This window comes from Anas platyrhynchos, chromosome 7 (assembly GCF_047663525.1).
Source record: "Anas platyrhynchos isolate ZD024472 breed Pekin duck chromosome 7, IASCAAS_PekinDuck_T2T, whole genome shotgun sequence".
NCBI classification, from domain to species: Eukaryota; Metazoa; Chordata; class Aves; order Anseriformes; family Anatidae; genus Anas; species Anas platyrhynchos.
The window spans coordinates 18,173,385-18,192,872 of NC_092593.1; the positions used below are offsets into that span (position 1 = coordinate 18,173,385).

At 33.9% G+C, this 19,488-nt stretch overlaps 1 protein-coding gene across 4 annotated transcripts in view; it reads right to left on the reverse strand.

The window, feature by feature from the left end:
• The window catches only part of KCNH7 (potassium voltage-gated channel subfamily H member 7), a 223,787-nt gene that overhangs the window by 40,212 nt on the left and 164,087 nt on the right, over positions 1-19,488 (reverse strand). For all 4 annotated transcript variants that reach the window (XM_072040860.1, XM_038182318.2, XM_038182321.2 and 1 more), the window contains 3 exons: positions 13,680-14,105; positions 5,395-5,794; positions 4,504-4,703 (listed from right to left, as the gene is read on the reverse strand). In XM_072040860.1, coding sequence (XP_071896961.1) covers positions 4,504-4,703; positions 5,395-5,794; positions 13,680-14,105 — 1,026 coding nt within the window. The remainder of the gene's footprint in view (positions 1-4,503; positions 4,704-5,394; positions 5,795-13,679; positions 14,106-19,488) is intronic.

The window sequence follows — 19,488 nt, forward strand, 5'->3', positions numbered from 1 at the left end:
TAATCAAACAAAAAGGTGAATGCCTGCACAAGCTGGAAGTAGGCTAGATCCACATATTTCCAAAAATATGGTGATGATAGTTGGAAAATTATTAATTGCTCTTGTTTTGAGATGTTAGACCAAGCCATTCAGAGAGAAACTGATAAAAGATCACTTTGCAAATAGATTGACATTCTCGAACCTCATATTGTTTATATGAGATCTTCTTTCCCATAACTTGATTAAATGTAGTCATGCATGTTTTTTAAGTAGTCTTGTTACAGAAAAAGAAAGAACAGCTTTACATAAATGAACAGCTTTACATATCTCATATCTAAGGTACTTTTTGGTAAGCTTATGTTGTATGATTTCCATCATGACATAGAGGCAAGTAACAGTACCACTTTTCATCATGATTACATATTCCCTCTGTGTAACCAATTACTACTAGTTTTTGTTCCAAACACTTCTAATTTGGATTACTCTTCTGATGTTATAAGCAACATTGCTATTTTTGAAATTTGAGTTTACTTTCCTGTCTTTCTGTTTCAAAGATACTGCTGGCAGCAGTTGTATTGGTAGATTTGTTTTGGTCTTAAGAAGGGATTACAGTAGTGGCAAAAGCAAGAATTACAAAGTATAGTGGTTTCAGTGACCAGTGTCCAATTTCTTACAAAAGAAGCCTTACCAAAGCAATGATGAACCTGCCTTTAAGTTGCATAAAGTGGCATTGCTGGTTCTGAACTGTCGAGATAGCTGTGTGTCCTGCTGTACTTGTTTAATCGCTGAAGCCACAACTAGTTACAAGTATAAAAACAACCATTTGCCTGGATGCTTGCTAGATAAAGGTTCCATAAATTTATACGTAAAAATGTTGACTTGCTCTCTCCTTTCATACTACCAAAGCCCAAACCAAAAACGTATCTGTCCTGCATCCAAAATTTTAATTAACTTACATTTGGCTAAACACTTTCTAAACTTGTCCCAATTATTTACTTTGAACTTTTTTATTTTATTTTATTTTATTTAAGGTAAAATAAACCAATAAAGCTATTCTGATGTACAGAAGATCCATGGAAAGAAAGGGGGAATTTATAAAAAATACATGCATAACTTAAAAAAGGATCTCAAACACTAAATAGGTTATCTTTTTAAAGAAAGCATCACAGGCATGCTATTATCAGTGCTGGACTGATAATGCTGGAATGAAGTAGGGAAAAGAAGGCAAAGAGAATTTAGGAAAAACAGAACAGGATAATTTAAAAAAAGAAAAGTAATTGAATCTTTGAGACTGGTGAGATATTTCATGAAACAATATAGACTGTAAATAATTTTCTTGGAATTTAACTTTGCCAGTGTATACCACAGGGATATGATTTAAATTATGCTTATTCTGTAGACTCAAGATTTTTATCCAGATTAAAATAAATCCCAAATCCTGTTTATCCAGTCCATGCATAATTATGTGGAACTGTTTTTTATCAAAATACATTATGCAATGAAACATAATCAAAGAGATGTAGAAATGAAGTGGAGGGGAACAAATGTACAAATAAGCAATGTTCTCAGGATATTTCAACAGCAAATTTTTAAAGCTACTTTTAAGTTTAACCATTTCAAATAAAAAAATATATTATCTTCTGATTTTCAGTGTAAAGTGTAGGACTTTGTTTAAGAAAACACGGCTATGTAGTCTTAATACAGTATTATTCCTGAATTTATATTTTTTCCACATTTCCTGATTTCTTATGTATACTACTGATGACAATTAAAAGCATCTTTTGAAACATGTTTTCTAGTATTATTTTCATATATATATGTGTGTATGTATACATGGTCTGTACATATATATATAGTAAGTTATTCATGCATTTCATATTTCAAAGGAGAAAGAGGATTGAGTTTTCTAATTTTACTCAATTTTCAGTAATGAAATGAAATGAAAAAGAAAGATTGGATCAAATTCTGCCTTCAGATATTTGTAAAAAACTCCTAGTAAATATCAACAGGAGTCAAACACATTTGTCTGAGGGCAGTATTAGCCCTTTGGTGTGTAAATGCAAATATTTCATGCAAAATTAGGTTCTCAATACCACATGCAAGTCCATTCATATGCACATGGCTTATAGCCGAGAAAACTTCATTGATGCTTGTGCTAACATGCATATATGGTCAGAACTAAGAGCATTCACACAAAGGATAATGCAGAATGATCAGCATGGCAACTTTGTCAGTGACATTCCTACAGAGCAACTATCTAATGCAAACCAATATGCACATGACCTTTTTTGGGCAGAAAAGCATGATTTGAGTTGTGGGGTAAAACAGTGATTAATAAATGTGGTTAGATTAGCATTTCTTAATTCCTAATTTTAGTAGCCATTTTGCCCCACATTTGATTCCACTTGGATTATATCCCTTCGCTAACTACCCCTTCATCATGCAAAAAAAAAATATAAATAAATAAAATTAGAAAGCACTGAACAAGCTCTAAACCCAACAGATAACATGGATATTCTCCACACTTTATACTGGAATTAAATTTGATATAAATACCTCCTGCTCTTACCAGTGGGTGGTGTTATTCCATGTATTTAGGTATGAAGCAGACAGGAAAGAGATAAATCTTTCATAAGTACAAAGTAAATCAAACAATTGTCATATTATCCTTGCACCAAGTGTAATATATTCAAACTCACATTTTATGAAAATTAAGTGCCATAAAACCTGAGGGTTAGAATTGTGAACTCAGCAAGAGATAAAACATAACAAGATGCTAAACTTGATTTTTTTTTCCACTTTTTATTTAAAAAAAAAGCCTCCATACTGCCTCACAATCATATTTCAGAATATGGGCTATTAAATCCATTTAGTTACTCTTTCACATCAATGACAAATCCAAGACTATTTCCATTACACCAGTTCTTGCATTACGCAAAGTTTAACCTGACAACATCCAGTTTTAGTTACTATTTCATGTGAAACAGGTGTTTGTACATCCATTAGTGCTAATGAATTAGTTAAGGCATACATGATTTTGTAATATCTTCAGAAATAATTCAATAAACTACTTTAGGCTTAGGCTGCACCCACCTGCAGCTTAAGGGCCTGATCCTACAAAGTGCTGAGTATCCCATACTCCCATTGCCATCGGAGGGAATTAAGGCCTTTCAGTGCTATGTAGGATGAAGCTACTGTTGCTGCCATTCACTGCAGTAATCCCCAGCAGAGGCTTATACAAATATCCTTATTCTGAGCTGGACATAATATCCCTCTGGGGGGGACACTTGTGGAAGTGGGAGGTGAAGCCCAATATATTTAAGCTCTTGTCTTACTTTTAAGATCTGCTTTACTTAATGGTAACCGTAAACTCAGGCTGTCATGGATTCAGCTTTATAAAAGCTTTAAACCAAGACTATAGTTTCTGCTTACAGCAGAAAAGTATACCACTTTAACAGTCTTATTCACAAATGTGCGTACGGATGCCACACGGAAGCTGTTTGAATTTGTCAAAATTTGGGAGGTTGATTTCTAGTTAAATTGTCACCAGAATTTATAGAGTTTTATTGGTTTTGCCAACTTTTTGGAGAGCTCTGCAAAGTCTTTTTAACTCAGAATAGCTCTGGAAAGTATTCCTCCAGAGACATGGATTCACAGATACTTATGATGCTCAGTTCTCTCAGTGTCTTCTAAACTAAGTCAACTTTTCAGAAAAATAGCTGCTATCTTCAGAAAAGAAACTAGAAATATAGATGCTTACTTTTGGTCATTAGAAAATTGTTATTGTTTTTTATCTGGCCAAATATATCTACATAAGGAGCATTTGCAAGTTTTTTAATCAATCCCTAAAATCAGATCTCAGGAACAGAAAGTCTTGTACCTTGCCATTTCCTAGAAATGAGGTTCTGTGGATTCCTGAATGATTAGTAGTATTGTGTTGACTTTCAGTACAAAATTACATGGTTACAAGCAAGCTACTGTTTGGAATGTTTGGATGATCAGAGTATTTCTCTCGAAAAGAGCAGTTGACCCATCTGCCTGATCCTTTCTTCCATCCACCGCCAATTTACCTGATGTAAATTACATGATAAGATTTTGTAAAGGTGTTGGCTGCAGGCTTTCTATAAGGGTAATGCTGTAGATACCAATAAAGGTATTCTTGTTTTATACTGGTAGTGGAAAATCAGACCAAAGAACAAACAAATTTCTGAATCACCTATGTATGCAGCAAGCCCACTTTTTTTTTTTTTTTTTTCTTTTTCCTTATCTTAAGCTTATAATAGTCCACTGCAATTCTCATTTTCCTATGCACTATAAGAGTTCAGATTTCTGCTATAGCTTGTAATAATCTAAGCACCTAAATGTTTTAATGCCAACTTTGAAATGGCTTGATTTTCAATAATTGCTATAAACACATCTTCTAAAACTCATACTGTTAAAGTTATAAATAATGAAGACTCACGATCACTTTCTAAATTCACATCCATTTATCAGCACCCATGCCTGAAAACCAGAAAAACATACCATGTTCATGTCAATGCCATTGGTGTACGTCCACGCATGCTGGAAGTATTCCTCAAGTCGCTGCCGCAGAGGATTAGGGATTTGATGAAAGCGTATAAACTCCTTTACTCTCAGCATCTGCATGTGATACCGTGCAGTTCCCGAATAGAGTCTTTGGATTATTGCAGATACGTTTCCAAAAATACTAGCATACATTAATGCTGGATTAAATAGAAACAAAATGTGCTTAAGTTCTATCATTGGGTTTTGCAGGTGATGCAACAGTGCACAATAGTGAACTTTGTAGACAGAACAGCTCAGGGAAGACTAGTAACACTTTCAGATGTGGATTTGAATTACTTGAAGCTTTTTATTTGTTTGATTATATCAGAACCAACTCTGCAGAAGAAGTTTAAATATTAAATAGTAATCAAGATGGCAATATTTTTCTTTGGAGATTTGTAGCCTTGAATTTATTGTTGTAAGTTAGGTTCATCTGATTTTACAGTTTTTGGTAGAGGTAGGAATTAGGAATTAAAGCCAAGTACAAAGTTAAGAACAAAGGGCAGAAGTAAGAAAGTACACATAAATTTGTATCTCCAGGTTTGAAAAGAATATTTAAAAACAGTCAGTTAGTTAGATACATGCTCATAGACCTTAAAAAATGTAGCTTTTTTCTAATAACCGCTTTAAGTTGGTTCAGCACAATCTAAGAAACATTGATACCTCAGGCTTCCTGACACTGCATGAGTCATCACAACATATTTTCACATATAACGGTTGCTTTCCTTAGGAGTTTGCCTCTCCAGCTGCATGCTTATAATTTTACTAGCTTAGACTTCGTTAAGTTATTTGCTCAACACCACAAAATAATAATAACAATAATAATAGTAATAATAATAAACTACTTACAGCCAATCAACATAACACAGATGGAGAAGATTTTCTCTGAGTTGGTGTTTGGAGACACATTTCCAAATCCTACACTTGTCAGACTGCTGAATGTAAAATAAAGTGCTGTAACATATTTGTCCTTGATGGATGGTCCAGAGCTTGCATCACTCTTATTGTAATGCTTTCCTAATTGTTCTCCTAAAGAATCCAACCAGCCAATCTTATGTGCCAGGTAAGGTCTTTCTACATTTCCAATGGCATACCAAATACAAGCAAGCCAGTGTGCAATTAGTGCAAATATGCACATAAGGAGCATCAGAACTGCAGCACCATATTCTGAATATCTGTCCAATTTCCGTGCTACCCTCACCAAACGCAGCAGTCTAGCTGTCTTCAGAAGACCTATTAATGTTGTTGTCTGTAAAAAAAGATATAAATTGAAAAAGATTTTCCCTGTTAGCAAACATACAATTAATTGACATGAATAAACCAGTGCAAATTCCATTATTTCTGGGGAACAGACAAAAGCAGTAGAGTAACCCTTTTCAATGTCATCTTGATTGCATTTTCTTGCAAATTCATCGCATTTTCTATCAAATTCATTATAAAAACAGTGAAGGAAACAAGAACACTAGGTGTGTGACAATTTGATACTAACTTGGAGACTTCTTACAATGCTCTGCCATTCATGTTCTAGAAGAGAAGAGGCATAGAGAAGAAATGACCCCAAAAGAATAAATATCTTATTCTGCAAATATTGTTTCTGTCTGTAATGCTCAGAACACTGTATTCAGGCAAAAAAAAGATGAGCCATTATGCAAAGAAAATCATGGAAATGTTACTGTTGCCACACTCCAGGTTAATGTTCTCTACATCCTTCATTCTGCAACTTGCAGGTGTAGTGGTAGAGGTCAATAATAAAAGTACTACACATTTTAAAAGAAATATGGGTCAGATATAGGACAGGAATATTTTCCAAGCATTTAAGTGCTGATCAGCATCATGATTGATTACAGTCCATTTGGGGTTCTGAACTTTCTAAAGAAATCTAATGCTTAGTAAGGTAAATTCACAATTTTCAAATCAATCTGTGAAACTTTGCATTACTTCTAAACTCCTCGTAAAAGACATTGACAACATTGTAAATTATAACTACTGTATTTCAAAAATAACCTTACCATTTTCTTACCATTAAATCTAAGCATATATTAAAGTACAGTAAGTGTCAAGATACATTTAAAATATTTTTACTTCCTTTTTTAACATGCATGTATACTAAGTGCAATGTAATATACATGTCTGTATTTTCTGAGTAAATGAGCAAGAGGATAATATACAGTAAAACTGGGTAACACTCTGGTTAACCTAACATCACAAAGAATAATTTCATAGGGAATTTCTATAAAGAAGGCTGTTTTATTGATTGTGACCTCAATAGACAGGTACACCACATATCCTTCAAAAACTTATGCCTTAGTTGAGCTTCAGCATGTGAATATTGTCATTAGGTACTTTTTTTGTAAGGTAGGTCAGGCTTTAATATATATGATCCCTTAATGTCTAGAGTAAACTTTTAAAAAGATAATATTTGTCCTAGTGAGGCTGTTGAAACCATTCTATTACAGATGTAATTATATCTTTACACTATGCAAGATGCAACATTTTCTTACAGCATCCCTTAAAAAGATCTGTAGGTAGATTGTGAATTCCAAACAAGTCAACAATTATGTTAAGACAACATTCTTAAGATAAGACTTGTTAATATTATGCAGCCTCAATGTCAGCTGCATGCTTAGATACTGCACCCGTGTGAGATCTGGCGTATGCCAGAGGTGTATAACACAGGTCTTCAGGGTGAAATCAGCACTGAAGGGAACCAGATATGTTTTAAACTATCAAGAAACCAATCGTGTGTTTGTGCTTCCTTTAACTCAGCAGAAACTCTGAAATACTGCTGACAGTAGAGGTGGTAAGCATGATCCACAGTTTTTGGTGTGCTTTTATATGCTGTCCGCTTCTCAGTGTGGATGTAGAGTTCACAAAGTACAGTCTGCCTCTGATGTGTCATTTGCACAGGGACAGACGTACTTGGTGTCAGAACTATGCCTCATGCAGCTTATTTTCCTTGGTGTGTTGGGAATACTTCACTTAGCACGGCACACAAGGAGGCAGAAGTCCCACTCTGTCTGCTTTACCCATTCAGTTCCAGCAATTAACATCTGTAAATAGCAACCTGATTGATGATTCTCTGTTCTCTGAATTGCTTGCTGCCCTATTTTCATCATACCTGGCTTTATCACTTGGACAAGTTCAAGGGTTGCTGGATACCCAGCATCAATTTTTTTTTTTTTAAATTATTATTATTATCATTATTATTATTATTTTCAGTAGCAACATTTACTGTAGGCTGGAAGTATATAAGAATTTCATAACTACTGAAACTGTGAATATGGAATGGTAGAAGATGGAAAAAGGTTCATTTCACCCCGGTATAATATATTCAGTGCAAACAGCATTCCATTTACCTAAGGCACTTAACTGTATATACAAACTGGAATTCATTAAGACCACAGAATACATTTAAGTGCTTTCAGAATCTAAAACCCCTACAGACATTGAAGAAGTTTTTTCTTTATTGGTAAGATTTATTACCAAGATGAAGATTTTAGGGTAATATCAATTTTAAATAGATTTTGTGGAAAGATACATTGTAGATTCTCAAATTTACTTATTCACCACAAGTAAACCAAATTATTGAGAAAAGTAAAAAAGAGCAGCGCTCTTTTATGTTATGTTTACATATCCCATTCTGCTAACCTATATATATATATATTTTAATCAATATAGGCAACTTAATTTTGATATTTTTGTCCTGTTTGGTTATTGCACTACCTGTCCTTTCAAAACACTTTTTTTTTTTTTTTTTTTTTTTTTTTTTTTGATATTTTCCAGCTATAGTACAGAATGGAGACCTGGATTAGAAGTGTATATATGTATATGACAGTAATTCTCTATAACGATTTTCATTCCAGTTACAACTGCAGCTCTTCCCATATAAATGTTCCCCAAAAGAGTATAACACTTTTTAATTTTAATTTTTTATTTTTTAAAAGGAATGAAAAATAATAACTGATAATTTCAGAAGGGTGTGAAAAAACATAATCTTTATCTTTTTATTGTGCAGTGAGAAAATAACACAACTTCTTTAAGAAGACACACAAAGTAATAACTGTTTCAGCAATGGCTTGAAAGCAAAATTGTCCTAAATGAAAGAATCCTCATCCACGTATGTTCCTCCAGACGATCATCTTTTTGCCATATTTTGTTCTTAATAACCTTGTTAAGAACAATACTTTAAATTGCAGACTCTGTATAGACTTACAGTAAAGACAGTAAAGATTTTGACCCTATAATTGAACGTATTCATAGTGCAGACACTATAAATATGCAGACAGAACACCTCCCAGTAAAAGAGACATGATGTACTTGAGGAACTGCTCCTCATTTTTCAAATGGTAATAATATATAAATAGATATTTTTCCCCTGGTGTAAATTTTTTTTTTTTTTTTTTTTTTTTTTTTTTTTACTTTTTTACTCTAGTAATAGTACAAAAAATAAAAAATAAAAGCCATATGTCATGTCTACAATGGTTCTTTGACATCTACATGGTTCTTTGCATGAGTTAAATAACAGCATAGAAGACATTTCATGTGATCACGGAATACCCCGATTTGGAAGGGACTTACAAGGATCATCGAGTGCAGCTCCTTGCCCTACACAGGATCATCCAAAAATCAGGCCCTATGTCTGAGAGTGTTGTCCAAACACTTTCTGAACTCCGTCAGGCTCATTGCTGTGACCACTTTCTTGGGGAGCCTGTTCCAGTGCCTGAACACTTTCTTGGTGAAGAACCTTTCCCTAGGAGGAACCCTAGCCTAAACCTCCTCTCTGCAAAAAGTCATTTACAATTGGTGACTTTCTCACTGATGGAGAAATCCTTACTTTTGTTCTAGATTTTTTTTTCTTTCTTCATAACATCCATTATCATTAATGCATGTATCTTTAATGCCCTCTCTTATTTGTCTCTTTTTTCAACCAAATAACCCACTGATGTGTACAAGTAGCTCAAACTGTCTCTTCCAATGTACACTTGCTTACATGGTATTTCATCTGCCAGGGTTCTTTCCATCTTCCTGGTATTATAAGGTCCTCAGTTTCTCGATATTTTCTTGCACCGAAACTTTTTTGGTAAAACGATTACCATCATTCTACCCTTCTTGCAGACTGCAAATAAATCTATGAAGCATGAGTAGTAGAGTATCAAGTACAGTTAACTATTTTCTCTCCGATACAAATCCCTAACACATTTCAGAATTTAGCTTTTCATTTTGTGTGATGGGGGAAGCAGATGTTAAAGATCGGTGGTGCTGCAGTTAGGACTCTCAGGTTCAGTCTCCAATTCTAGAACTGCTGGACTTTTCTTTTTGTTTTGCTTTATCAGATACACTGTATAAGTGAAGACATGTCAAAACTTAGAGAGGAACGTTTGATTTATATGTCTCCCTTTCATCCAAACCCCACCTATTTTCTTGTTCTATTGCTACCAATAGAAGACACTTTCACCCTTACATTTTGTGAGTATACTGGATATACCAATATATATCAATGTATTCAATGTATTTATTTTTATGTCCTAAGGCAGCAGTTTTCCTGTTGATGTGTTTAGTTGTAAAATAGTTTTAATCACTATTATTTGTAGAAACAGAAAAAAGTGAAAACCTTCATAGTTGTTTTTTTTTTTTCTTTTTCCTTTTTTCATATTTCAGCTGAGTGTTATATCTGACCTCAAATAAACAAAAAATATGAAAATTATGTTGCTGAAACCATTGCCATCATTCGTCAGTATGTTTTAGTGCAGTAAGTTCTAGATGAAAGGGAAGAAATTCTGGTTTTCTATTTTTTTTCTTTATCTGTTTTTCTCTGAGATGACCAGCGTAATTAAAAATAAACTACCAAAAGAATATAAAGTAAAAAGTCTATGTATCCATTATTTTATCTTCATAAATATCAGGAATGTCACTTAATATTTAAAACACGCACACACAAAAGGCAGTAGTTTATTACTAGCCATAATAATTTTAAGAGTCTTTTAAAACAGAAAGTTCATTTTAAATTCTATTAATTCTCACTTTAGAAATTGGAAAGTTAACTGTTTTGCTCTGTTGCTTTCCTATGGCTGACAAAGTATAGCTCAAATGGAAGCATTCAGATAGTGCCGCATGTGGTATTTGGATTATTATCTCCTGCCCTTTCTAGACTTGGTTTGATATCAAGGTGTTTTAAAGCTGGGTGAGCACACACAGAGCTCTCTTTGGAGCTTATGCTGTTTAATAAAAAGACTGTTCAATACAATTGTTCATAGGAGATCTTATTTGAAGAATCTCTAGATAACAAAAAAGAGCTATTTCATAAAAGAGATAACCCTCATGACAGCAAAAAAATCTATTAAATGAAAAAGGCTTCATTCTAACAGTTTTACATTTGCTTCCTCTAAGTAAACTATCAAAAAGGGATTTCTGTGGAAATATTATAGTTAGCAATATAGGAAGCAAAATTGCAGTAAGTAAAGGCTTAAAAAAAGTGATCGACATATTTAATACCATGAATGAGAGAGAGAAGTCAGTATGGCATGATGAACTGGTCATAATGTGTATAGTTTCATTGCTGATTAGGTAAACAAACTATTTTTTACCAATAGTGAAACTTCAATTAACAGGTTTGGAGAGAATAAATAATTAATTTACTTATATCTGAAATACTGAAAATGTCATTACAGAATCATAGAATCACAGAATTGTAGGGGTTGGAAGGGACCTCGAGAGATCATCGGGTCCAACCCCCCTGCCAAAGCAGGTTCCTTAGAGCAGGCTTCCCAGGTAGGAACTTGGCCCAGATGGGCCTTGAATATCTACAGAGAAGGAGACTCCACAACCTCCCTGGGCAGCCTGTTCCAGTGCTCCATCACCCTCAACATGAAGTTCTTTCTCATGTTGGTGCAGAACTTCCTGTGCTCAATTTTGTGGCCATTACCCCTTGTCCTGTCCCCACAAATCACTGAAGAGTGATTACTTCGTCCAATAATTTCTGATAATTCCCGGTTTTGATATTTAGCTACTCATCTGTAGAAATGCACCTGTCTTCTACTAATATTTAATATTATCTTATGTTAAAGCTATCCCTTTAGCATCAGTTTAGCACCTGGCACTGTACTGTTAAGGATTTCTGTAGCAGGTGAGGGGTGGTAGGATGATTTTTAGGGTATGATGATGATCCAAAGAGCAATCCTTCACTGAACTTTGGAATTGATTACCATTGTAATTCATGCCGTTTCACACTTCCTATAGCTGAACAGAATTTTTGGCAGTGATGAGTGCTCACTGATCAGAGAGGGAAGCAGACCACTCTTGCAAGGGCACGATATGGTCCAAGTTAGAAGTAATGCCATTGTCAGTATATTTGTTGTTCATGTGCCTGCACTATCAAAAATGCAGAAAAAAAAATCTGAAAGACTGAGATATATCACAGACAATGAATGCAAAAGGTGAGCAAACAGTTTCTCTTGAATCTCTGAGCTTTTAAGTCACGTTCTGAATACAAAAGTTTTCTTTTGGTAACTGTCAGCATATTCCCTCTGTCCTTTACTTTCTTTTTCTTCTTATTTCATTATTTTAAAAAACATGATTTTGACTGCATGGTATTTCCTACTTGCGTCTCCAGATTGCTCATTTACCTTAAGTATGTATACTCATGTTCAAATCAACAGGAATATCACAATTGATTGGAATGTTCTTATTGATTTCCATGACTTCTGAATTAGATAACTTTATAAATACAGGACACAGGAAAACATTTTCATTACAAAATTTTTGAGAAAATGAATTTAAGAAAAGCATGACTGACCCTACTTCTGAATTTGTTTAAGACTGAAAAATCTCAAATGAGAAATAATCTCTCAAGGTGTGTATAGACATGTGCCAATTGTTTTGCATTGACACTTAACTACTTTCTTAAGTTTATGTATAATTTGTGAGAATAGCTAGTATACACTCAGAATTCAGTTTAGGCTTTTGGGGCAGATGTAAAAAAAAAAAATTGCCTTCACAGTAAATGACTTTTATACAAAGGAATTCATTTTCAAATGGAAAAATGTTTTCATATTTTTTATATTATTACACAGACATATGCAGCCAAAGCTCATGCTAAGAATGCTGATTAATTTGGTGTTTTCACTTTTCTCTCCTCAGTTAAGGAGAGGTACATATGGTCAATAAAACTTTCTGTTTCCTGTAAGTCAATATGTGCAAAACAGTATTTTTAAAAAAATGGATTTCTGTCCTTTGAAAAGAGACAGAATAATATTTTGCTGGGTTTGCTATTTTTATTTTTATTTTTGAAACTACTTTATTCTATGGATCATGAAAAGAAAAACTGCAATTCTCTACTTGTCAGTTCAGTTTTTATCAAAAAATATGTTATTACTTTAGACCTTCTAAAATTAAATAAAAATTCTTTGGAAGGAGGCAGAACTGGGTCAGGCTTCGAGAATACAGTGCATGTTTTATATATACCTTTGGGCAATTTTGAGATGCATGTATTGGGCACTTTGTTAACCCATTCTACAGATAGGGTGAACACATTGGTCATGTGAGCTGTCAGTCTGGCAAGATTAATAATCTTTTCTTTCTTTTGGTAGTCCATATTCTTGATAAAATTGACAACAGCCAAATCTTTTTGTTAACTGGCAATGACTAGCATACTTTGCACTTCAACTACACTGTTCTACACTGAGTAAACATCTGATCTAAAGATTTTGAACAGAGGTAATTTATTTTAGTACTTAAATGCCAACACAATACTTATGCATTATGGGCAATTTTTACAAAATCAGCAGCAAGTCAAAGGAACAAAAGTTCTGAAATAAAAATATTTAAGCAAATCCTTTATACTTGTTATATATGTCATTATTTGTAATGGTAGTATCAAATTTGGTATAATAGAACAACAGAAATGGAATTGTTCAACTTTTCTCCTGCCAATGAAAGGCATTGACAAGACAATATTCCTTGATATATACAATATTCTACATTATTCTACTAAGGAGGATTTAATTTTAGCTTTAATTTAAAAGATGGAACTACTAAAAAGCTTATTAATTGAGTAGCAAAAAATATATTTGGATACACAGATTACTGCACTAATATCAAAACTTAAGATTTAAGATTTCTCATTTATTTAAGCTTACCTCTTCAGAGCCAGAGCCAAAAATCAGCAGGTCAAAAGGTATTGCAGCAACCATGTCAATTAGGAACCAGCCTTTGAAGTAGTGAATTGCTATTTTTGCTGGGTCACTTACCACTTCTTCATTCTGGTTTACATATGTTGTTCTGAAGTTGATTAGAATGTCAATGATAAACATAATATCCACAATTAAGTCTACAACATTCAGTGGGCTGCAAGAATATCCACACTCTCTTCTCTTCCGTTCCTCGCTATCATTCAGAAGGAAGGCAGCAGAGTAAGGGGTGAAGATTGCAGTATATATTACCAGCAGCAAAATGAGCCAGTCCCAGACAGCTTTAAAAGGACTATAGTGCAATATAGTAAACTTGTTGATGCGAGGTGTCTGGAGTTTATATTCTGGTAGAACATCAGCCCCTAAGGACAGAACCTAGAAAAAGAAATATAGCATGTCAACAATCAGGACAGTGTACCTATTCCCACTTTCAGTAAACTTGGCAAATACAGTGACAAACTTAAAAGGGATTAAACTTAAATTCCTTGATGTTTTGGTAGACTGAACTTCTGTGGAATTCATTATCTCTGCCAGGCTCAATAAATTCATTGAGAATTTTACACAGTAGATTGATTTTTGTTCCCTGTACCACCCACTAAGTGCCATATCTGGGCCATATCTTCATAATTATTCACATCATCAAATTCCTTCATCTACCACTATAACCTTGCCAGTCTATTCATGGCCAGTGAGAGACTTTTCTTGCTGTGATGTAGTGTTTTTCTCTCAAAGCAATCCTACTATCATTAGCTTAAATACACTCCAAAAGAGTCTACACACATTACAAAATGCTTATGCAACCAGAAATCAAGCAGTTGAAGAAAGACCTGTTAGTATACTTGACAGCTATCTCCACTTTGAGTTTTGTGGTGTGAAAAACTTTCAAACATGGACAAATTTTATTCAGGCTACAGTTAGCATAGCTAATGGTGTGACAAAGAGGGGTTCCACAGAAGTACTGCCTTTTGCTTCACTTCAACTTTCAACATCAATGACTAAAGTTTTTATCATTCCTTTACAAGTGTGGATTTGTTATCTGTTGGTGTTTTTTAAGTACTATTTCAATTTTATTTGGAAGAGATTATGTTTGTATACACTGCTTGATTTGCTGGCTTTGTAAGTTGAAATGTTTGTTTTGTTGCAAAGAACAAGTATAGTGTGGGCATCAGATAAAGTGAAATTCTTCTTGCTGCTCGTCCAGTCTGACTTAACTGACATGAAGGAATAAAACCTTTAAGAACAAAAAGTTAAATTACATTTTTGCCTCTGCTTAACGCTTGGACTAGTTATAGAGACCATCAGCAATAATGCTAATTATTGCCTTCTGTGCTGCAAGTGCTTTCCAAATCCAATGGGACTCAGATCATCACTTAATTTTACACAGACCCATGAACAAACATTACATGGTGACAACCTTCAGTTACTTCCCAGTTGGTCAAGTGACATATTCAAGAAATCTTATGCTAATTTTCCACCAGTTACTTCTACTTATTCCTTTTCCCCTGCTAATTAAAAATAATGTTGTTTAGAAAATCAGACCTTTAAAAAGTAACTAAAATGAGTAACTATGCTGAAATGAAATTATGACTGGAACCTTGTCAGCAATGTTTTCTGCTTTTAGTTTTTACTTAGTAAGTAAGTTTTTATTTTTTATATTATTAAGTAGTTCAGGATTAGAGATTTCTGTTTGTACAAAATTGAGGAATTTCATGCTTCTTGAACATAATCTTGTATGATTATAAGGGTCAACACACTTCCTTCTGTTTAGCTTTCTAACAGCAAGTGTTGTATAAACCTTAGATCCTATCCTTGGTAATGCAAGTTGCACTTTTTATTCAATGAAGTTCTACTCTGAAAATGTTGTGAGAACACCAGGGCTAATAACCACTCTCGTCCTTTAAGTGTGTGAAAAAAGAAACAATTAAACCATCCAGAAGATTATATGGTACCTTCAAGCAGCCATTAAGTGCCATGCTGAGGTGATGGTAGAGGCTGTTAATCTATTTTTTATATTCCAACTGGGTCTTGCATTTAACAAAATGCAAAATGTCAGCTTTTTTTTTTTTTTTTTTTTAATTCATTAAACACACTAGCTGACAGCAACCTGAAGCAGAGACATTACTAAATCTCTTAAGCATTCTTAATATTTTCAGACCCCCACCATTCTAGTCTAGTTGACTAGAATGTTTTCCTAGTATTTGAGGGTGGTATATGTGGCAAGGCAACTGCTATTTATGAAATTTATATTCTCCTGCTGGATTTTCAAATAATGAATGAAATGGATTACACAACATGAAAAATAAAGTTTATTTCACATGTTTCTTGTAGTCATTTGAAATTTCCAGCCAGTGTGCTTCATTTCAGAGCAACATACAATGTAAATTGAACTTACTCCCCTGAAACCTGGCTTGTACTTTCAGTTAAATTACATTTATTTTTAGTTTGGTTAAGACTGAGGTAGGTGAAACAGAAAAAATATTCAGGTAAAATAAGGGAACTGCAGTATAAAAGTGATTGGGAAAAAATGGATCCAACTTTTCCATTCTGGTTTCTTAGACACACTACAGGAGAGACTGACTGGTTGTGAGTTTCATATTCATAATACAATATAGAACTTTACATTTCTACATTGCTTACTCTCATGCAATGGGAATTAAAGACAAACACTCATTATGTAATTATTCCTGTTTGCTGGATCATGAGAAAGAAGATGGGACGTAGTTTCTCAAATAAAAAATCATAGTTACACATAAAAAAGGAGTACATTATTGGTTTTCTTGTTGGTAATTTCAATAGAGACTGATTGAACATGAGATGAATTTATCTTTTTGCTGTTGTGTGACATCATTGCAAGGATCAGACACTAGTGTTAACAGTATTTACTTTGTAGTATTTACTTTGGCCAGATGGAAGACTAGTGTACTTAAAGTTGTTTTTTTAACTTTTCTCTTCTGGACAGTGAAACTCTTTTCACAGGTTGGATTGTAATACAGGTGTCTTAGGGACCAAAATGTTTTTAAGAATAATGAGCAGCACCGGGACATCCAGCATGTAATCAAGCGCCAAATACCGTAGTGCCAAAAGGTCTCTGAACCTTACAATCATGTGATGTAAAGCCAAGCTTCCTGGCAAAGAGAAGACTGCAACACAATTTTAAGTAGTAAAAGTCATACTAGCAACACTTCTAAGAGAAATACTAAGATTCTTCAATTTTCTTTATAAAAGAGAATATATAGGCAAAACATCGGTCAAGATGTTGGATGATTGGGAATTATACTCTAGTCTCTGCCACTGAGTTTCTAAGTGATCTTAGGCAAACTGACATTTAACTTCTCTGACATCAGACTTTTTTTTTTTTTTTTTTTTTTAAGTTACAACTCATTGGGGGCACTTTTCCATTTTTTATTTTCTGTGTGAAAACACTTTATTTTTGTTATCTGTTATGCAAACTGCACAGTTTCAAGGGACTCTGAGAGGCCCATATCACAATGTAGCGCATGTATATTCATAAGAGAATTGTGTTCTGAGGCTTTTCAATCTAAATTTATTAAAGAATGCAAATATAGATAGTCAAAACCAAAGAACTAGAAACACAAAGAAGCATAATAGAGATTTAATTAATCATAACAGAAAAAGTAAATGATGAGCTATCTGTTATGAATACCACCATGAACTGTTAAAGAAATACTTCTGCCAAACTACTGCACAGATTTTCAATAGGGTTTCCCAGCTATTGTTTAGTGCTGCCTGTGAGGAATTGTAGTGTCAGGTGGATATATGCTGGACCATGACTTTCCGAGTAACTGTAGATTTCTATAAAGCCCATGAACATGGAAACCAAAAAGCATGCCTGATGCTTTTGAGGAGCACTGAACTCACTTTGTGGACATATTATGATTGCATGGACAAGATGTTATATTCAACTTATTCAGAAAGCGTTGGACCTTTAGCATTTTTGCTAAGAAGTCACACAATATTTGTGCTGTGTATTTCCAAACATACAGCACACTTGCTGTATGTTTACAGATTACAGTACACTTGCACAAACAATGCAAAGCACGTTTGCCGTCCAGGTAAGACCTTACATCATAGATGGAACTAATACACATTTAGGAAATTTGAACAGAGAGAGCAATGTTTCCAGGTGGCAAAATATGAGGGAGAAACAGGGCACATACAGGGGATAAAACAAAAACAAACAAACAAACAAAAAACAGCATTTGTAATGCATACAGAATGCTTCTATTCAAAAGGTGAATGTGGGAATTTAATGAGTGCAAAGCTTAATACATTAGCTTTTTGGAAAGACACTTTCCTATGTCTCATGACAAAGTGTGTCTCATATGAACTGTATATTATGTAGATTTGTTCAATACTACATACTGTTATGTCACTATTGCTTTTGTCACAAAGTAAAGCTTGTACTAAAAAAGTTAGTTCTTACATAGCATTTCTCACTTTAACAGAATTTCATAAACATTTAATAAAGCTCAGAATATAAATAAAGCCCTACGTTACTTGAGGGCTAATCCAAAAGCTATTTGGATTAAATATTTTCAGCAGTTTTCAACTATAAACAAGTTTAGTGCTGGTGACTAGGAAATCAAGTAGCATCTCCTAAATTAAAGTAGAGTGAAGTTACTGTTCATGTTTATTCTCTGATGCAGCTCATGGTGCAGAATGAACACTGCCACCACACCACACCCAAACCCTCAGATTTTGGGTACAATCTCTTCCTTTTAACAGGTAGCTTTGAACTCAGGTTTACATGACCTCATTTTACATGAACTCAATTCCCAGAAAACTGTGGAAACAAAAGGAATAAGAAAAGAATCATGAAGAAGATACAGAAGCTAAAGCAATATTCGTGTAATAATTAACCCGTTTTATCATGACCATAGACCTTATACGTGAATGGTAAGTGCAGTTCAAAAAATGAACTAGTATTATTTCAGCTTTAAAAAAAGGTATGATTTTGCATTGGATATTTTATTGGATTTGTGGAACTCTCTTCTCTTAATGTAACCTCTTCTGGCTCTCATTTCTCCTGTGTATTAGCTCTACTGAAGCTACTAAGCTATAACTGGAAAGGACATTTTTTCCCCTTTCTTCCCTATTCATAATATTATCATGAGACCCCTACAGATTGGACCTCCTAAAGAGGTCTGAATCTAAAACTCTCTAAATCTAAAAAGACCTAAAAATAAACACTACGAAAGCATTAAATTAAATCAACAATTGCTCACTGATGGCAGGCATTATCTAATTCTCCACAAGACTGTTATGGTCTTTCATATTTCAGTTGTCTTAATGACAGTCTTCCTTGATACTGACATGAACAACTGATAAGATTATTCTGGTACTGACAGAAAGTTGAACTGCTTTTGATTTAGAGCTTTAGAATGTAATCCTGCATCATATTCTCCTTTCACACATCTGCATTAAAAGACATTTTTATATGTTTTCCAAAGGAGAGCTATTAAAGAACATCTTCTAAATTGAGAAATACTGATCATGGGAATATTAATAATTGTCTTTCTGGTTTCAAGGAACTTGTCTGTTTTAAATGCTTTTAATATTTTTTAAAAAACTTGTAGCACGATACTTTGGATAAAGTGTTGGTATTTACCTTTCTATATCAGAGTGTTTGAAGTATACCTGTGAGATATTATCACGTAGTGTTTTAATGGCTTTCATATTTTGAAAATTAAGCTTTTGTTAAGGAAAATCTGCTGTTGTGTGAAAATATGTGCTCTGT